The sequence below is a fragment of the Zingiber officinale genome, chromosome 5A (assembly GCF_018446385.1).
Source record: "Zingiber officinale cultivar Zhangliang chromosome 5A, Zo_v1.1, whole genome shotgun sequence".
NCBI classification, from domain to species: Eukaryota; Viridiplantae; Streptophyta; class Magnoliopsida; order Zingiberales; family Zingiberaceae; genus Zingiber; species Zingiber officinale.
The window spans coordinates 137946603-137964306 of record NC_055994.1 but is presented as its reverse complement, the minus strand read 5'-3'; the positions used below and the strand labels follow the sequence as shown (position 1 = coordinate 137964306).

At 45.4% G+C, this 17704-nt stretch overlaps 1 protein-coding gene across 1 annotated transcript; it reads right to left on the bottom strand.

The window, feature by feature from the left end:
• Positions 1-432: 432 nt before the first annotated feature.
• On the bottom strand, positions 433-6399 carry LOC121982056. Its single transcript, XM_042534918.1, has 2 exons — positions 6172-6399; positions 433-4182 (listed from the first exon to the last, which is right to left on the bottom strand). Exon 2 carries the CDS (start codon positions 3956-3958, stop codon positions 887-889), a length of 3072 nt encoding a protein of 1023 aa, XP_042390852.1. The 5' UTR covers positions 3959-4182; positions 6172-6399; the 3' UTR covers positions 433-886.
• Positions 6400-17704: the final 11305 nt, after the last annotated feature.

The window sequence follows — 17704 nt, the reverse complement described above, 5'->3', positions numbered from 1 at the left end:
GGAATATTATGGCCTCTTGGTAGCAATCATCCAAAGAAGAAAAAATGCAATTGCAACTTGCGACATCTAAGCAAAATTTATCAGCATTTATCCAATCAAGTTACAAATTTACTCGCGACATTTGCTCTTACTAGACTAGCATGTATTTTCAGCACAAGCAACCAAACAGCAGGTCCATGAATTTTAGATCTTCCAATTCACAAAGACTATTTATTTCCTTCCAAAAGCATTGTACCAAATGCCTAAAAGCAACATCAAGATATCAAAATTCACTCAGGCCTCGACCAACTAGATCCATAAGCCTGCTAGATCAAAGACTAAGGTCTAACTAAATGCATAAAATTTAACATCACAGATGGTGGGGGGGGGGGGGGGAACCAAGAATTTGATTCAACAGATAGATTATAGGAATAATACCATGCTCAAGACGAACCATCCTTCAGATTAACTATGTGACATTAAGTACGTCAAGAGAAGCTTGGAGCTAAAACCATTTACTGAGGCCTACAACCAACATTAAATATTTACAGTCAAACAACACTGATGGAGTTTTAAGGATCACCGAGAACAGACAAAAAGGAGGTAGAATGGCAGGTTAATTCAACTTGTGTATCGATCAAAAAACAGAATCTGCAACCTGCAACACTGGCAGCTGATATCAAACACCAAAACTACTAGTAAACATGGTGACTTAGCTTTTAGGCCTGAAAACCCCACAGTGAATACAGAGACGTGATGCATGCCCAAATGAATGATGATTCTTACGCTGTCATTCTCATAGAAATCTGCGAAGGTACCAGAATCAGATAATTGCCATGCACTGGAAGATGCTTAATAAGCTATGAGGAATTAAGCCAACATCTATTGTATTATGCATTGTCTGGTATCAGTAGAGAATACTAGGTGCAGATGCGGTATCCAACTCCCAACAACCATTAAGTTTCCCTCCTCTCTCATTTGTCAGTTTGAATGAAGGTATCCTATGAGAGAATCTAACATATTCACAAACAGATATGTCCATGGTCCCAGCCCTTGCTTCCACGTCGTATTTGAAAACAGCTCTGTAACCATTTACCTTCATTAAAGTTCTGACTTTAATGGCCACATCAGTACATTCACAAATCTCTACCACATCATATTCACATTTCTCCCAGTCTGATCGTCTCCATCCAGCATGCCAATTCTTATAAACAGCCCAAATCTCACCATGACAAGGAAAAATATCATACAGGTCCTTCTTAGCATTTGGTTTGGCCTGTACAAGATGAGAAAAAATACCTGTGTTGTCAAATTCCACAATATGATGATGCTCCACTTTAAACGTTCCACAGGAGATTTGCAACCCCTCAGTTGTCCAACGTTCCTGCTCTGCTGTCATAAGGCAAGCTTCAAGCCATGCAACATGCACTTTATGATCTATCTCAACTTTCTTTACCAACCCATAGTAATTGGGATACTTATCAACATCGCTATATAATGCCCAAATCTGACCGCATTGGACATTTTCAAATGTCCTTTCATCATCAAAATTATGGAATTCTGCACCAGGATATTCAGAAATGTTTGCAGATGAAATACTAGCTAAATTTTCATTTTCAGAAGCATTGATGTGCCCACTACCCAACTCATCTTTCTCAACTGTATCTATCTTAGGCTGTTTTGTATAATTTTGGGCATGCCTCAAATCTTGTTGCTGCCTTTCACCTGCTTGATATTGTCCCATGTCATCAATACCCTTTATATTGTCCTGGGGAAAGTTCTGAATTATGCTATTCTTTGTTCCCTGGACTCCACTGCATCCAGGCTTCTCATAAGTGGTCGGTTTGATGCCTGAACTGCTAGGCTCATTCAAATTCCCAGTTCTGCTTCTGCCACTGCATGGACTTACAGAAGGAAATAATTCCAAAAAGTTGGTAGGAAGAGATGCAGGATCAAGTTCCAAACACCCTTGAGGAATTCCTTCCCTTTCAGTCCCAGTCAACCTGTGAGAAGGAACATTATGAGAAAATCTCAGAATTTCATCTGGTGGTATCACATATGAAGCGGCAACCTTCTCTTCTGATCGCATGAACAGGCTCACAAAACCATCTATTTTTACCAAGGGTGTCACTCCAATTCCAGTTCCTGCTGCAAAGTCTGAGAGAATTTCTACAACCTCATATTCGTAAACTCTCTGTTTGTCAGCATCAGAGCTCCACCCAATATTCCAATCCTTGAAGAGAGCCCAGACCTCCCCCTTTCTCGGATATATATTATATGAGTTCCTTTTTTTCCCTTTTTCCCAAGATACAGAATGAGAAAACATCAACCGGTCTTCAGAGGACTCTGTGGAACCTAGTATGTAATTCCCGCAAGCAATTGGCAATTGCTCATAACACCAAGTAGTCACAACATCATTCAAGGGATTACACTCAAGCCAAGTAAATTGTATCTTGAAATTTGTGCTACAAACTTGATGAATTCGTGCATAAAAGCGAGGCATCCCGTCAACATTATCATAAAGAGCCCATATCTGATCAACCACAAACTCACTTGTGTGCCTAAGCTTATCAAAGTCAAAAAATTCTGGATCGGGATACGAGAATGAACCATGATCAGGTGTGGCCGTAGTGCTAGATGCATTAGGAAGCACTCTTTCAGACCCTGACTTCTCTCCAGTGTCTATATTGACCAGATTACTTACATTTGCCTTTTCCCTAAAGGATTCATCTTGGTTGTTGTTCTTGAATTTTTTCTCAGTGAAATCATTGTCATTAAATCCAGGAATAACTTTAGCAGAACTTCCTGATGGCTCACCTCTCGGCTTCTTATAACCAAGAGAAGTAGGAAAATCATTGGCATCTTCATCACTTCCAACTTCATTATAGTTGATATTCTGCTTGTGCCTCATTGACCGTCGGGTTGGTGCACATGATGAAGAAAAATGCTGAGTTTGAGGGTCATTTACCTGAACAGTCTCATCTTCACTATCACTACTGGCAGTGTCAGACTCACTAACCTCTACAACCACCTTCCTGCTTCTCTTCTGATTAGCCTTAGCCGTTGAAGGTTTGGGAGCCTTAGCCATTGGAGATTTGGCATCCCTCCTTGCATCACCATTATCATTAACCTTATTTATTTTCACATTGGGTTGACCTCCATGCTCAACGTGGTTATATGGTCCCCCATCAACACTTCCCTTAAACCCCCTATTGGAAGAGGCATTTCCAGATTGACTTGGCTGGTTGATATTATTTGTCTGCTGACGCACATGATGGTTAAAGGTGTTCCATGGTTGGCTAGAGTTTACCATACTGGATGCAATGTTTGCACTTAGATCATATGCAATGAAAGTTTTCAGACAGTTCTGACAGCGGAGGGACTTACGCAATATGTTCTTGTAGTACTGGTATCTCATGCCACAAACAGGGCAAACTGTCCAAAAAGTCTGATTAATAGCAAATGCCGAAGGTTGTTGCTGTTGATTATGGACGCCACTAAAGTTCACAGTACCAAAATTATTTCTAGCATAATAGTCCTTCATCTGTGGAGCAGGTTGCCTGGATGGGTCAAGTCTTGGGGAAACCTTCCTTTTCATATCATAAAGATGTCGTTTTCCCTTATCAGACAGAACAACATTTGCTTCTCCAATTAATTTGAAGGCAGCCTCAGCACCTGCAAATTTGTTTTTGTCAGGATGAAGTAGAAGCGCAAGCTTTCTGAACTGTTTCTTGATAGAAGAGTCATCCACTGTTGTCTCCAGTTGCAGAATTCCATACCAATCCATCTCTCCTCCAACTTTAACTTCGGCAGAGCAATGAACTTCACAAACAGTAAGCATCTGAACAAGATTCTCAAGGTCTGGGAAGATATTCTGAGCTTTTTGAACAATCTTCCGTGCACCAGTAAAATCTTTATTTTGCATCTTCTTTTCAGCAATATCCCTAGCTCTTAGAGCCTCTTCCTTATTGCACTCCATTAAATATTATTATGATCAAATATATTAGTACAAGAAGAAGATAAGTTTCTTCACTTGAAGTGTTTGCAATAAAAGGATCCTGCTTCCTATGGAGCTCATTTTATGCAATGATATCATAGAAAATGAATAAGAATCCTATTTTGAAGCCTTTCATCAGCAACTGATTCTTTAGAAGATCATAGTAAAACAACATTATTCACTGGCTCTCCATGAAATAGAAATACCTGCATAACAACATAGGCTATAAAAATCTTTTCAATGTAAGCAACACTATGGCAAAGACAAGGGCTTCCTTAAAGGGACAACAAATAGGCATTGACATTTAGAAAAACACACTTTAAAGTTATTTAGGTGTGGCATAAAATAAGAATACTCACTCAAATGCATGTTCTTATATTTACAAAACATAGAAAAATGAAAGCACTTTGATTACCAATTTACATTATTTTATCATTTTACAAATACATTTAACAATTTCACATCCATTAACACTTTAACAACTTGCTGAATTTTTTTCATGTGCAAATGTCTAAACATCTTATAATGTAAAACTTTTAGTACAATTTTACATCAATTGATCATTTTGTTAATTTGAATAGCTTTTCATTGTTAGCATCTCATCATTTTCACTCCATTATTGTGATGATCTTGTAGTTAGGTATTTAATGTCACTAGCTATTATTCTTAGTAGTTCAAAGTTTCAGAATGGAGACATGCCACCCACTTGAACATGGTCATACTCGTTATTGTTTGTCAGTTTAGATGTACATTATAATTAAAAGAACAAGTAGAACTTGTCGTCATCATTAACCTAGTTGTGGTAGATCGACTTTAGTATGATGCTTGCTTATGTGAAAAATAATCAAGTAAATAACCAATTGTCACAGTAACTCAGTCTTCTAGAGGGGCATTAATACAAAGCAATCAGTAAATGATACTATTGGAGATCTAAAAAGAACTTTTACAATTCCTGGTAATGGATTTTGTTAAACCAACATGATAAATCTTAAATGTCTGGTAATTTTAATAAGAGTTTCATTTGAATCAAACAAGTTAAATCTACTGCCAGTCATATATGATAACTTGACATGAGGTAACCTTACATGCTACACATTAAATTAACTTGACGTCGATAACCAAGCTCTCCAAATACCTATTTAGTGGAATTGACCATGGTTTAGAATCTTGAATTATGCTGGGTGGCATGGTCAACCGTATTGTTCTAATAAATTACTGAAACTCAATATTACTCAACACAGGGAATGTCTCTTGACCCATTGTTTCAATTATGTTAATAAGCATCATGTCATGCCAACATTCAACACCTCTTGGCAAATAAGGTCAAGATGAATTAAAATAATATTATTATCTTTCTTCTTCTTCTTTATCTCCTTCCTCTTACTGGCACCATACATCAAAATGTTAGAACGATATCAAGGCAGTATTATTTCAGTCAAAAACCAAAACTTTGGCACGGCCCACGATTTTGAACCTTGGTTTTGACAAACTTTGGTTGATAGGAAAAACAATGGGTCATTTCACTCTTGAGAATCATAGAAACACTAATACCAGCTAAAGTAAAGATATTGGAACTTACATGATGCATTGTAGACCTAAGAAAACAAATCAATCTAAAAAGGGAAAATAATTCATGGCCATCAAAGATAAAAGCCATGATCCAAGCCAATAAACTAATAACAAATGTGACAAAATGTCAGTATGAAACAAATGCTAGGCAACCTCCTACACCTTCTTGCAAGTAGAAGTCTAAAGCAGGCTAAAAAACCTCAAGCAATCTATCTGAACTTTCTACTGAAAATCTGTAAAAGAACCCAGGATGATTCAATCAAACTGTCACTGAACCCTCAGAAAACGTCACAAACCGCAAGTCAATATTTTGAAATGGCATTCGTATAAAAATGTCCCAATCTCCAACTTACTCACACTGAAGAAATCATTGTCAAGAGAACTCAACGATCAAAGAAACACTAAGTCTGCAAAACAGCACGAATCTACCATGGTATAGCAAAACGAATGCGTATCAAGGAGACATTATCAAATAAACAATGTTCTGGTTACATCAGAACCCTAAAAACATAGTAGTCACGAACAAGCCAAAATCACAAATCCCATCGACCAAGACGAATGATAAAACCCAAACAACAAACTTTGCCTCCGGGATCACCAGCTGAGCCCAGGAGGAGAAGATTTACCCAGGATGCCCTACGCCAGGTGAGCAGCGAGCGCGAGGGCAAGGAACTCGAGGGTCCTGACGAGGAGAGAGAGAGAGCAGTCCAAAGAAAAGCGAGCTCGAGGCCCGACGATGCGAAACCCGCCGGAACCGTGTGGCGCACGGCGGTTCGTTGGGGGTCGTCGGCAAGGGCACGAGGGAGAAGGAATCGGCGTCTTAAGTTGTCGTGTTCATCGGTTTACGAATCGGGAATCGTAGTAAATAGCAGCAATTTTATCTATTAAAATAGGAAATTTTGTTAACAGTTTTTAGAATTTGTAATTTCCATTATGATTATTGCCCTAGACCAAATGAAAGTTCATATTATTAATTTTGCTGAATTTATTTCTTCAACTTAAGAAATCAGTGTTAAAATTTTCTAATTAGTTTACAAGTTTTTAATCTTTTTAGTTTCAATTGAATATTTATATAACATTTTCTTTTTGCATTTAGATAAATATAATTTTTTTAATATTATTACATGATGCGGTGATAAGGAGGGGTCCACCCTCGCGGGAGGGTCAAAGTCAAGGCGGTCAACATTCGGGTATCATATGGTCGGATGAACGATAAGTGTATCGGCCGGTCAGGCGATTAGGTCCCCGATCGGGAGGAGAAGGTACCCCGATCCGACCACACCTTTGACTCGGGGATGCGCCGAACAATCGACGCTTAACGAGGTGTCGAATGCCAGGAGGATACGATATCATGGCCGAGCAACTATTCCGCTCAGCCTAGCAACAGGATTCGGTAGTCACAGCGAAGTTACGGTCGAGCGGACGTAGTACAGACACAGCGAAACTATAGCCGAGAGGCTATTCCGCTCGGCTTAGCAGCAAACCCCCTATGTTATCCATCAACATCCTTTTGGGAGTTAGTGTCGCTGACATCATGTATGGTCAACAGAAGATCGTACGACGGAAGCTTCCACTATCACATCAGAGATATGCTCGGCTTGTTAAAGTATTGTGTCAAGGACACTTTACAAACAAATCATTTCAGGGAAACTTTGGGAAGCATGCCCGTCTAGGGGAGTGGGCACGTGCGCTATAGGAGCTCTATATAAAGGGGGGGTCCAAACATCGGCGGAGGTACGCGATACAATGTTTGCACTACCGTCTTCGTTCTTCATCGGTGACTGATTTGAGCATCGGAGGGCCAACACCGGGGACTCCTTCCCTAACTCGGCACTGACGTCATCTGTCTTGCAGGGTGGAGCGGAGTCTACGAGCGGTCAGCGGGACATCTACATCCCCAGCTTTTCATCTCATCGACTTTCGAACATAATCATATTGGCATCGTCTGTGAGAACATAACTTGATCTAAATCGAGAATATGAAGGATGCTAGACGACTTATTACCGTGACGCTCACTCCGGAGGAGCTCGACATGCTCGTGCAAGCCCGAGCGACGAAGATGGTCGAGCAGCAGCAATAGCAGGCATTAGCCGATTGACAAGCACCGTAGCCTGCGACGTCGGCAGCCGGGAGACGAGCGGGGTAGGGAGACCGAGTGGAGCAAGTCTCCGTATGGGGGCAGAATAGGAGGCCGACCGACACACATAGGGAAGCGTCCGAAATAGCCCAGACAAACCAAGAACGGGAGATCATCTTCAAATGGCGCGCCAATTCGAGACGCACGAAAAGGCAAGGCACACAGGAGCCACGCTTCACCCGAACGGATCAATTGACAGTTCTCAGAGGAGATCTTACAAGACCCTCTGCCCAGACACTATACCCCGCCGGCGATCGAGGAATACAACGGATCAACCGATCCAGATGATCATTTGGATAAGTTCGATAATGAAGTCACGCTTCACCAGTATACAGATGGGATAAAATGCCGAGTCTTTCTTACTACCTTCTCTGAATCGGCACAACACTGGTTCAGACGATTGTCGGACGGATCCATACACAACTTCAAGGAATTCTGAGCTGCATTTCTGCACCATTTTTCCAGCAGTCGACGCTATCAGAAGACGAGCATCTACCTCTTCTCCCTAAAACAAGGATCGAAAGAAGCGCTCCGAGCCTACATCAGACATTTCAATCAAGTGGCCATGGACATCTCCTCGGTCTCATCTGAAACGATGATGAACGCCTTCACTCAAGGGCTGGTTGAAGGAGATTTCTTCTGGTCGCTCATTAGGAAGCCCCCCAAGAACTTCGACCACCTACTCAAGAAGACTAATGAATACATAAATGTGGAAGAAGCTCAGGCGGCGAGAAGAAAAGAGACGTCGACCGAACCCTCGGTGGTGATCGAATGTCGACCATCGAACAACCACCAACCGCCCAAAGGCCAAGGGCAGAAGAAGTGTGGCCACACCAGGAGGCTAGGACACATGTCGTGCAATATGTGGCATCCGGTCGACAGAATACGCCAAAAGGAAAGATATGGACGTCAATGTTCTTCTCTTTTCATCAGTCGGCGACACACAACACACGCGATTGCCGCGGTCTGACACCAATAATCAGTCAACCGGCTCCAAGAGGATATCGCAGCCGATCTCCATCTCTCGATCGGCGACATAGAACTCGATCTACCAAGTGGTGAGAGGACGAAAGAAGGGCGCCCGAGCGACGCCATCAGCATCAGAGGGATAACACCGACCCCTCCCACGTTCCGGTTGAGCAAAACAGATCCTCCGCTCGGGAAGAAGAGAACAGAGGCAATGCCTCCCGAGGGGAAATAGGCATGATTGTCGGGGGGCCGACAGGCGACGACTCCAACAGAGCCAGGAAATCAAATGCTCGGCGACTGGAAATCCACGCCATGGGATGTAGCAGGGAGAAGGCCGAAGGGCCCGAGATCAGTTTCGACCTCAAAGATTTAGAGGGAGTAGAGATCCTTCACGATGACACGCTGATCATCCGAGCGGTAATTGCTAATTACACTATTCACCAAACTTTCATTGATATAGGGAGTTCGGTGAACATTATCTTTAAAAAGGCATTCAGCAATTGCAAATAGATCGAAGCGAGTTGTTGCCTATGAAAACCCCGCTCTACAGTTTCACGGGCAACGAAGTATTGCCGCTTGGATAGGCCCGACTAGCCATCTCGCTCGAGGAAGAGCCATTGAAAAGAACCAAGACCACAAACTTCATAGCAGTGGATGCCGTCGGCCTACAACATAATATTGGGTCGACCGACCCTCAACGAATTTCGGGCAACAGTGTCTACATATTACCAAAAGATAAAGTTCCCAGTGGACGACCAGGTGGGTGAAGTCAAAGGCGACCAGCTGGTTGCTCGGTGATGCTATCTCAAGATGGTCAAGTCTGAAGCGAGAAGTGCTCCGAAGAATTCGCACTTGGAGGTGAACGCCGTCACCGAGAAGCCTCTTGGGTTGGTCTACGAAGAAAAGGAGAAGGTTCAAATTCACCCAAGCTGGACGGAGGCCACCACCTTCATCACGACCAATCTGGAACCTAAGAAGAAGGCAAAGTTGGTCGCATGTCTCAGGAATAATCATGATGTGTTCGCCTGGTCGACACACGAGCTTCTCGGTATCTCCCCGAGTGTGGCTCAGCACGAGCTCCATGTCCGACCGGACGCTCGGCCAGTGAAGCAAAGAAAGAGGGACTTCAGCGTAGAACAGAACTTGATCAAGGGAGCTCAGTGAACATCATCTTCTAGAAAGCGTTCGATCAATTACAAATCGATCGAAGCGAGTTGTTGCTTATGATAGCCCCGCTGTACGATTTCACGGGCAACGAAGTATTGCCTCTCGGACAGGCCCGACTGGCCATCTCACTCAGGGAAGAGCCATTGAGGAGAACCAAGACAACAAAGTTCATAGTGGTGGATGCTCCGTCGGCCTACAACATAATATTGGGTCGACCGACCTTCAACGAATTTCAGGCGGCAGTGTCTACATACTGCCAAAAGATAAAGTTCCCAGTGGACGACCGGGTGGGTGAAGTCAAAGGCGATCAGCTGGCTGCTCAGCGATGCTATGTCGATGGGCAAGTCTGAAGCGAGAATTGCTCGGAAGAATCCACACTTGGAGGTGAACGCTGTCACCAAGAAGCCTCCTGAGTTGGTCTACGAAGAAAAGGAGGAGGTTAAAATTCACCCAAGTCGGACGGAGGTCACCACCTTCATCGCGGCCGATCACCTAAGAAGAAGGCAGAGCTGGTCGCATGTCTCAGGAATAATCATAATGTGTTTGCCTGGTCGACGCATGAGCTTCCCGATATCTCCCCGAGTGTGGCTCAGCACGAGCTCCATGTCCGACCGGATGCTCGGTCGGTGAAGCAAAGAAAATGGGACTTCAGCGTAGAATAGAACTTGATCATCCGGGCAGAGATAGAGAAGTTGTTGGAAGCCGACCATATTAGGGAAGTTCAATTCTCGAGTTGGCTAGCCAATGTGGTGTCGGTCTCCAAGCCAGACAATAAATGGCAAGTCTGCCTTGACTTCCGTGACTTGAACAAGGCATGCCCGAAGGACTTCTATCTGTTACCCAAGATAGACCAGATAGTGGATTTAACGACGGGTTGTGAGATGATATACATGCTCGATGCATACCAAGGGTATCGTCAAGTGTCGCTCGCCCGAGAAGATCAAGAGAAAGTCAGCTTCATCATGGATGATGGGACATACTGCTATAATGTCATGTCGTTTGGACTGAAGAACGTCGACGCTATGTACCAGAGGCTGATGAACAAGGTGTTCAAACGACAGATCGACCATAACATGGAGGTATATATCAACACATATTAATAAAATCCCTCTGAGCTGCTGACCTGTGCTCAGATATCGAGGAGACCTGCCGAACTCTGAGGGCTTATGGCATAGAGTTGAACCCGAGTAAGTGTCTGTTCGGCGCGAAGAGTGGTCGCTTCTTGAGTTGCATCGTCATCGAGCGGGACATCGAAGCCAATCCAAGCAAGGTTAAGGCGCTACAAGACATGTCGCCGCTTCGAAGCTTCAAGGAAGCTCAACGTTTGACCAGTCGGATCACGACACTGTCCAAATTCATATCCAAGTCATCCGACCGGAACTTTCCATTCTTCAAAGTGCTTCGTTGAGCTACAAAATTCCAGTGGGATGCCGAGTGTGATCAAGCATTAGAAGAGCTTAAGGAATATCTTAATTCCTTGCCTGTATTAGCCAAGCCAATTGTTGGTGAGCCGCTCTGGATCTATTTATCATCCAATGAGTATATGGTTGGGTCAGCTTTAGTAAGGCAGAACGACCAAGAGCAACAACCTGTATACTTTTTAAGCCATATATTGAAGGATACAGAATCTCGCTACACCGGTCTGGAAAAATTAGCTTATGCATTGATATTTGCCTCACGGAGGCTTATCTATACTTTCTAGTGCACACAATCATTGTGTTAACTAACAACGGCTTGGGACGAGTCCTTCTCAACCCCGAGGCATCAGGAAGGCTAATCAAATGTACAATCGAGCTAAGCAAATTCGATATATAATATCAACCCCGAACAGCAATCAAGGCTCAGGCCTTGGCGGATTTTATCACAGAGGTCCAGAATGTCGAGCCAGAGGCTGCATGAAAGATATACGTTGATGGCTCATCCACTCGATAAGGTAGCAGGATCGACATCTTGCTTATTTCACCATGGGAAAACCGGATGCAGCTATCCGTTCGGCTTGACTATTGTGCCACTAATAATGAAGCAGAGTATGAGGTATTGATAGCCGGCTTACAAACAGCCCGCCATGTGGGAGTCGTTAAAGTCCTCATTTATTCAGACTCTCCATTGGCCGCTCAGCAACTATCAGGGACATTCGAAATAAGCAATGCCCAGCTCAAGGTCTATGCGGAAGCCTTCGAAAAGTTAAAGACCAACTTTCAGGAAGTCCTTATACAAAAGATTCCTCGATCAGAGAACCAAGCAACGGACGAGTTGGCAAAATTAGCCAGTTCGTTGTCACCGATCATCATAGAGCAACCAATCGAATAGGTATCGCTCATGGCACATATTGATCAAATAGAAGGAATAACCTTCCCGAACGACTAGAGGACGACTCTGATAGAGTTCCTTGGGTCGGAAGTTACACCGGCCAATCAGGAAGAAGCTCGCTTGCTGAAGAAGAGGGTCAGACGGTTCACCTTGGTTGGGGACCAACTTTATAAGAGAGGCTTCTCCATGCCCCTACTCAAGTGTGTCAGATCGGAAGATGATGAATACATTCTGCGGGATGTGCACCAAGGTTCCTGTGGAGGTCATCTAGGCGGTTGGTCGTTGGCCTGAAAGATACTCTTAGCCGGATATTTTTGGCTGACTCTCCAAGAAGATGCCGCTCGGCCAGTAGCCACCTGTATGTCCTACCAAAAGTATCACAACCTTCCGCACCGACCGATCGAAGAAATGAAGGCGTCCATAGTATCTTGTCCGTTTAACCAATGGGGCATGGACATCGTTGGACCATTCCCCATGGCGACAGGGCAGCGGAGATTTCTACTCGTCGCTGTCGATTACTTCTCGAAGTGGGTGGAAGTCGAGCCGCTTGCAAGAATAACCGAGCATATGGTCATTAATTTCGTTTGTCATAACATCATATGTCGGTTCAGCATCCCATGTCGGCTCATATCAGATAATGGGAGACAATTCGCCGATCAGAGGCTCAGGGAGTGGTGCGAAGGCTATGGCATCCAGCAAGTCTTCACCTCGATGGCTGACCCCTAGAGCAACGGACAAGCAGAAGTTGCCAATAGGGAAATCCTCAGGGTCCTACATGCTTGGCTCGACTACGCCGGTGGCAGCTGGGTCGAGGAGCTCTTTAGTGTATTGTGGGCCCTTCGCATGACCCCGAAGGAGGGAATTGGCAGAACTCCTTTCCACTTGGTATATGACGGTGAAGCAGTTGTCCCCGTAAGGGTCGGAGTAGAGTCCGATTAGGTGTGGTACTACGATGAAAGAAACGCTGAACGAAGACTCATGGAGCTCGACTTGATAGACGAAACGTAGGCGAAAGCAGTGGTTCGGCTAATGGCATACCGGTAATGGATGAAGTAGAACTACAACCGGAGGGTGATCTCGAAGTCATTCCAGGCCGCCGATCTCGTATGGAAGAAAGTGAAGTCGGTCGGCGATGTCACCAAACTGGAAGCCCCATGGGCGAGACCTTTCAAGGTCGTGCAAAAGCTCCGGTCAGGCGCCTACTATTTGGAGGATGAGGGTGGAAGGCAGCTCGAGCCACCGTGGAGCGTGAATCATCTCCAACCCTATAGGGTCGGATGAGAGGTGCGTGAGTGAATACATGTATTTTTGTATGTTTCCTGAACACAAGGAAAATATGAATCAAAGCGAAGAATGCCACTCTTGAGATGTGTCTTCCCCAATGATCGAGTGGCGACCTTAAACCCTCATCTTCCCCAACAATCAAGCAACGACCTTAAACTCTCATCTTCCCCAACGGTCGAACGACAACTTTAAACCCTCGTCTTCGTCAACGGTCGAGCGCCGACCTTAAACCCTCGTCTTTGTCAATGGTCGAGTGGCGACCTTAAACCCTCGTCTTCATCAACGGTCGAGTGACGACCTTAAACCCTTGTCTTCATCAATGGTCAAGCGGTGACCTTAAACCCTCGTCTTCACCAACGGTCGAGCGGCGACCTTAAACCCTCATCTTCATCAACGGTCGAGCAGCAACCTTAAACCCTTGTCTTTACCAATGATCGAGCGGTGACCTTAAACCCCCATCTTCATCAACAGTCGAGCGGCGACCTTAAACCCTCATATACACTAACGGTTGAGTGACGACCTTAAACCCCTATCGTTATCAGTGGTCGAGAGGCGACCTTAAACTCTGGTCCCGAGAAGCGGTCAAGCAAGAACGATGAACGACCGACTATGGATACGCACTACTCAAAAAGCTCCAAGTCTTCAAAATACGGTGATCGCTCGGGATTATTCTACTATGACTTCTCGTCACTAATCAGAAGGCCACCAAGTCTCAATAAGTAACTCGCGATCTCGCTTGGGATTTCCCACGGTGCATGAACTAAAGTGTGAGTCAAATCGAGAAGTCGAATGGCGGCAAAAGGGCAAACAAATAAGAAAAAACTGCTGAACGAGCGATTATTCATTACTACTACGAAGGATTACAAACATCTTACATAAGGATTAAAAACAGAGGGGTGGACAGAAAATCACTCGAGCAGAGATCACTCCAGATAGTCCAAGGCATCATTGGGCAGCGAGGCAGTTAGCTTGTCCCGACTGATGATCTTGCTCGATAGAGTAGCAGGGAGGTAGCCACCTGCCTGGAGTTGGCCGAATGCCTCTTTGATCACCAGGTCGAATAGGCGAAGTATTTGATCGGCAACCTTTTCGCTAAAAATGTCCGAGCGGATGTAGTTTTTCTTTATAGCCTCAAACCGGCCAGACTCGACATCTTGATAAGTTTTCAAAGCCGCTTGGGAGGCCCCTAGCACGTCCTTCACGGTGACCAACACATCATTTTTTGTGGAGAGTTGGCCTTGAAGGACAGCTTCTTCGGTCGACCGACTTTTCCATTCAGCAATCAGAAAATCTTCAGCTTCTTTGAGTTTCTTAGAGAGAGTCCGGGCCTCTTTATTCTTCAGGTCTAAGTCTTTGATGGTTCGGAGTTTCTTCACATTAGCTGATTCGATCTTGGCATCAAAAGTACTAACTTGCTTGTTAAGCCGAGTCAGCAGAGAGGCCGGTTCTGCATTGTTTCCCTGCTCGATCTCTAGCAGCTCGGTGCTCTTCAGCAGATCGGCCCTTAGCTGAGCCACCTCAGCATTCATCTGCTCTCGCTGCTCCTGAGAGGTGGATGATTGGCCGCTCGATGCCTTCAACTGCTTGACCTCATGCTCCAAAAATGCGAGCCTTTAGCACATGGCCAGGCTCTCTACCCAATACTGCGAGTAACTAGGAAAATATAAATGTCGATCGGAGATAAATTAAGAAGAATACAACACTTACCCCAGTGGACATTTGGGTGTGACTGTCCGCGAGCGCCCCCGGAGGCATCATCACTGTATGGGCTCGGGCGTTAGCTCATATCTGTGCAAGCGACCCCTGAATAATTATTTAGTGCTCACGGGCTCGGGATTCAACGTTAATCGACTCGCGCCATTCCTCAATCGGTAGATGGAGAATCGTCGTTATGTGGCGTTGACCGCTCGGAGCTGATTGGGTCGAGGTCACTCGGTCGGACGGCCGAGATGAGGATGCCTGATAGATGCCAGACTTTTTGACCTTCGATAGCGGTGGCATGAAGGCCACCGGCGGCGCACAAAGAGTTCCCTGCGGCAAACCAAATAACAATAGCGTCCGGTTAGATTACATAGGGACCGCAATCTCTTGAACTAGAACGGGGGTTGAGGTTTCAACCCGCTCGGTGGAAGGGTGCGAGCTAGTGCCAGTAGGGGTCCGTACCACCGGGGAGGCGAATCGCGATAAAGTCTCCGCCCAACGCCTCTTGCGCCGTATCAGGGGCTCTCCGGAGGAGGTTGAGTCCGTCACCCTCTCAAACTGAATAACCGGAGGGAGGTTGTGATTTACCAGCCGCTCCACCGCTAGGCGTTCGACTATCTGCCCCTCCGCTCACCAAGGCTGGAGTCGTTTTGCTCTCGCCTTGCGGATCTTCTTGATAGCCGACCGGCTACAGACCGCGACTCTCCAACTCATCCACAGTCGTTGCATTGATCGCGACATCTGCAAGCTTATCCTTTCCGGCCAGACACGCGTGTAGCATGACTTTAGCTGCAAAAGAGGAAGAAAATCAGTTAGAATCAAAGGAAGGAGTGAAGAAGTTACATACCTAGGTCGGGCAGAAGCCGGGTGTGGATCGTACTCAAGCTGAAAATGTAGAGGACACCTTCCAGTAACAACTTGTGGATGTCATATTTCTGACCGGCCAACATTGAAGCTACATTGAGGTAGTCCGATTGGCTCTTGTACTGTTTTAAAGGAGGTTGACTCGCCACTTCGAGCTACCAGTTGGTCGGGAAGTCTAGCCGTTCAGGAAGGCGCACAAAAAAGAAGTATTCCCTCTAATTCTTGTTGGAGGTCGAAATTTTATTGAAGAAAACTAAGCTCACTCAGGCTTGTAAAAGAAAAGTTCCTGGCTCGGACAATTTGGGATAATAAAAGTAATGAAAAATCCGGGGAGCATGGGGAATGTTGTGCAGGTGGAACAAAGTCACTACCCACACAACAGTCGAAAGGAGTTCGACATTAATTGATGAAGGGAGATGTGAAAGTATTTATATATGGCAAGAAAGAAGGGGTGGATGGAAAACGGCAGACCAATGGTAAACTGATCCCTAAAGAAACAAAGAAAGTCGGGCGGCGGAGAATTTGGCCGATCGGAAGGAGAAGGAAGAATAACTTTGTATTCAGAAGGGAGCTCAAAGGTGGCTGTCAGGCTCTCAGCATTGCCGGCGTCAAACCTGGACTCAGTGGAGATGTACCAAGGCCCAGGGATGCCAACAGGAGGCTGTGAGGAACTCACCATCGCAAAAAACAAAGGCAGCGAAAAGATGCGATTGGAAGGAAGCCTACTGGAAGAATATCGCCGAAACACAAACGAAGAAACGCCGAAAAACTCGAAGATGGAGAAGTACAGAGGACGAAGGCGATATGTGATTGGAAGGAAGCTTACTAGAGGAGCATGAAAGGAAGAATATCGCTGGAACACAGAGACGGGGTGACGCCGAAAAGCTTAAAGACGGAGAAGTGCAGAGGAAGAAGGCGATGCGACAGGTTTATAAACCCCAAGACCAGTCGATCGGGATCGCCCGATCGAGGGTCGCGAAGACCTAGACATAGATCTGGTCGTCGAATTCAAACTGTCAAATGTCACATCACCAGAAGCTATCCAGCTGTCACGTCAAGTGTACAGCGGCAGCAGGGGGGACACGTGGCGTCTCGCCATGGGCTGACATTTAATAAAGGTAATTAAAAGGCATGGGGCGCTCTCAGCCATAATGCGTAGGGATTTGCACGATTTCCCAAAAAATATGGGTGGCGTAAGCCCGGATCGCGCTCGCCCAAAGAAGCCCAAAAAAAGATTTCCAAGTATGAATGTTTGATGTGTCGATCGACTTAAGGGAGCAGACATATGGGCGAATGATAATCTTCAACAGGCTGACCGGTAAAGAGCGGTCACATAGCCAACCATTGGGCCACGTTAGTCCGATCAGAATCCAAGGAGTGTCGTAAGCCGATCTGGTGAAAAGCGAGATTGCTAATTTGTCCAGTCAATCGAACTTGCAACCTCCTTCGACTAGATTTGAGGGTGAGACATGTGATGTGGTGATAAGGAGGGGCCCACCCTGTGGGGGATAGTAGCCATGATATGGGTCAAAGTCAAGGTAGTCAACGTTTGGGTATCATATGGCCGAACGAACGATAAGTGTATCGGTCGGTCGGGCTATCAGGTCCCCAACCAGGAGGAGACGGTGCCTGATCCGACCCTACCTGTGACTCGGGGATGCGCCGAACAATCGACGCTTAAGGAGGTGTTGAACGCCAGGAAGATATGGTATCCTGACCAAGCAGCT

Bases quoted from the DNA above. Each gene is read 5' to 3' on its own strand.
- LOC121982056 (XM_042534918.1), bottom strand. From the start codon at position 3,958: ATGGAGTGCAATAAGGAAGAGGCTCTAAGAGCTAGGGATATTGCTGAA.